Below are 2,869 nucleotides of genomic sequence, written 5' to 3' on the forward strand. Positions count from 1 at the left end.
GCGCAACTAACGTTTCCTCCACAAATGACACAAAGGGCTTGCAAGAGACATTGTTCTAAAACACTTTCATCGGAGGCTCGTCTGAATCGAACGATTCTCCTTTCAAACTTCCTTTAAAATGCTTGAAAAACGGCTTTATCGAGACCTTGTCCCTTATCCACCCAAGAATCTGTGCCTGTTGGGGTGACAAGCTATCTCGCCGATGTACTGCCAATACTCGAAATGGTTATGCAATTCTCCAGCTCGAAAACAATTTGGGTCACGGAACAATAACTCCGAAATATCACCAATTAACTCTCCCCTCTGTATTCTCTGTAATCTAACACGGTCACAGGCTGTCACTTCTCCACTAACCTCGACGGGGTTACCGAAACAATCGACCCAGGATATTGGAAGCTCAATTTCTTTGCCTTGTAACTCCTGAAGTCGAAGATCAAAGGAGTCAGATTTTCCCAACACCACATGTTTCCCTAGGAAAAAGACACCTTTAAACACTTATTCGCTGAAAAATTTCAGACCATATTAAAATCATCCCCGTCAAAGTCAGCAGAGAAATAACAGCTAAGACCAGCGAGGCTGGAGGGCCCTTGTCTCAAGGACACCTCTTTTTCAAAGTCGTTATAACTATGTTGACAAAATAGACAGAGTAAACTATGCACTAGATTGATTCAATACACACAAAAGTTTGTTTATTATCGCAAAGAATTAAGCAATATTACAACACACAGCCTTGTCCAGGCGGCCTTCAACCTATAACACCGGTGCGATCTAACGAGATCTAGACACAAGCTACTTGTCTGATTTGGGATCCGTTTTCCTCTGCTTGGACTTCAAATCAGGACAATCAGCTTTGATATGACCTCGCCTATTACAAAAATAACATCGCAAAGAACATGGACGAGACGGACGTGCCACACCAGCACTCCTGTTGTCGTTCGCTTGAGGCTTCTTACGATTTGACTTCTTTTCTACTTAACAAACGATATCCAGGACCCTCTCGTGGTCCTTGTCTCCTAATAAGCGCATAACAAGGTCCTTGAAGTGGTCCTTCGACAACTCCACCTTTTCCCTCGCCGACTGATGAACGAGCCGATAGAAGTTCTTCCTGTCATGATTACGGTCAGCGGCCTTGTTATGCACAGTCTCCAACATCTCGAGCACCTCATACTTGTTAACTAACTCTGTCAACGGGCGGGAAGCATAAGCCAAAATCTGTTCCACGAGCTTTTAAGGCGATGCGTTGGTCACTGCCTCCACTGACTGCTTTAACTGTCTCACCTTCTCACGCAAACTCTGCAAAGGGACAAAGAGACTCTTCATCACCGCCCACCTCAATGTGCGAAGCACTAAGTGTTATGCATGAAAACCTCATTACAGACCTCGTGAAAAAACAAAAACATCACGTAACTTCTCGCGTTACCATGTATAAACGTCCTTCGGCAGGCACAGCCAAAGGAGAAAATACAAGTAAGACGACCAAGCAACGTTCAACAATTAACGATTACCCATTGTCATAACTCTTAACAAACATCCAAAGGTCACATCAGCCGAAGGAAAAAGACAAAACACTAATGACACCTCACTGTCACCATTCGTAACCATTCCACGACCGCAAAAAGGCTGAAGGAAATACAAATAAGCGAATTTACGGCGTCTCTCTAGCTAAAAGCTAGATGTCACCGCCGAACAAAATGGCCACGTCGCTTGTACGGTTTGTTAGCTAAAAAGCTAAACGCCCCAACGCTGGTCCGTCAACCAACCACCGCCATCAAATCGGCCGCCTCGCCTGTACGGTTTGTAACCATCCAACGACCACAAAGGCCGAAGAAAATACAAAAAAGCGAGTCCACGGCGTTCCTCTAGCTAAATGCCAGACGCCGACCGCTAATCCGTCAACTAGCTACCGCCGAACAAATCGGCCACCTCGCTCGTACGGTTTTGTAACCATCCAACGACCACAAAGGCCGAAAGAAATACAAAATAAGCGAATCCACGGCGTTCCTCCAGCCATAAGCCAGACGCCGAACGCTAGTTCGTTACCTAACCACGCGGAATAGCCCGACAATCTTTCCAAAAAGATTTTTGATAACAGGCCGCGATCTGGCCAAAAAAGCTCTCCGTTATTCTCTCCACCATGCTGTGTGAAGAACCTGAAAGATACAACAGACAAGAGAAATATGCCACGAAAAAATTCATAACAACTAAAAGAGAACTACCTCCAGTTCCTGAGGCTGAGCGACATTAACATTCTGGTTGCCATCCCGTGGATTCACAACTGGCGGGTTCACGACCGGTGGATTCACGACTGGCTCTACAGGATCGACAAGTAACTGAACGTTCAGCTCCGGAGGTTGACCCTCAGCCATCAGGAAATCGTCAAGAAAATAGCGTGGGTCGTATCTTCCAAAAGAAAAGAGACCAGCTCTTCGCGGCTCCGCTGAAAAACTGAGCAAGAATGATTTTTTTTCGCGCCAAACCAGAATTCGTTATCGGTAATTACGTAATCGCACGAGAGACCGCTAGACTAGCCATGAAAGAACACATTTTTGAATTATTTTAACCTCGCATATCATTATGAGTGTTGTGAATAGGTTTGTGTTTTAAAAGAGTTGGTCATTCTTAATAAAGATTTTAAAATTATTATTTAAAAAAAAAATAATAATAGTAATAATAATGATAATAATAATAATAATAATAATAATAATAATGATAATGATAATGATAATGATAATGATAATGATAATGATAATGATAATGATAATGATAATGATAATGATAATAATAATTTATTCACTTAATATAGTGCCTTTTAACATTACATGAATTGAAAAATTTTATATAAAAATATAATAACTATAAAGAATCATAA

At 42.2% G+C, this 2,869-nt stretch overlaps 1 protein-coding gene across 1 annotated transcript; it reads right to left on the reverse strand.

Moving 5' to 3' along the window:
- Positions 1–465: 465 nt before the first annotated feature.
- On the reverse strand, positions 466–2,552 carry LOC146482078 (uncharacterized). Its single transcript, XM_085107629.1, has 2 exons — positions 2,217–2,552; positions 466–1,293 (listed from the first exon to the last, which is right to left on the reverse strand). Exons 1-2 carry the CDS (start codon positions 2,364–2,366, stop codon positions 1,228–1,230), a joined length of 216 nt encoding a protein of 71 aa, XP_084963755.1. The 5' UTR covers positions 2,367–2,552; the 3' UTR covers positions 466–1,227.
- Positions 2,553–2,869: the final 317 nt, after the last annotated feature.

This window comes from Pavona decussata, unplaced genomic scaffold (assembly GCF_977016875.1).
Source record: "Pavona decussata unplaced genomic scaffold, jaPavDecu1.1 SCAFFOLD_48, whole genome shotgun sequence".
Lineage (NCBI taxonomy): Eukaryota > Metazoa > Cnidaria > Anthozoa > Scleractinia > Agariciidae > Pavona > Pavona decussata.

Bases quoted from the DNA above. Each gene is read 5' to 3' on its own strand.
- LOC146482078 (XM_085107629.1), bottom strand. From the start codon at position 2,366: ATGGCTGAGGGTCAACCTCCGGAGCTGAACGTTCAGTTACTTGTCGAT. The intron at 1,294-2,216 runs GTAGTTCTCTTT...GTCCCTTTGCAG, and splicing joins CTCAGCCTCAGGAACTGGAG to AGTTTGCGTGAGAAGGTGAG.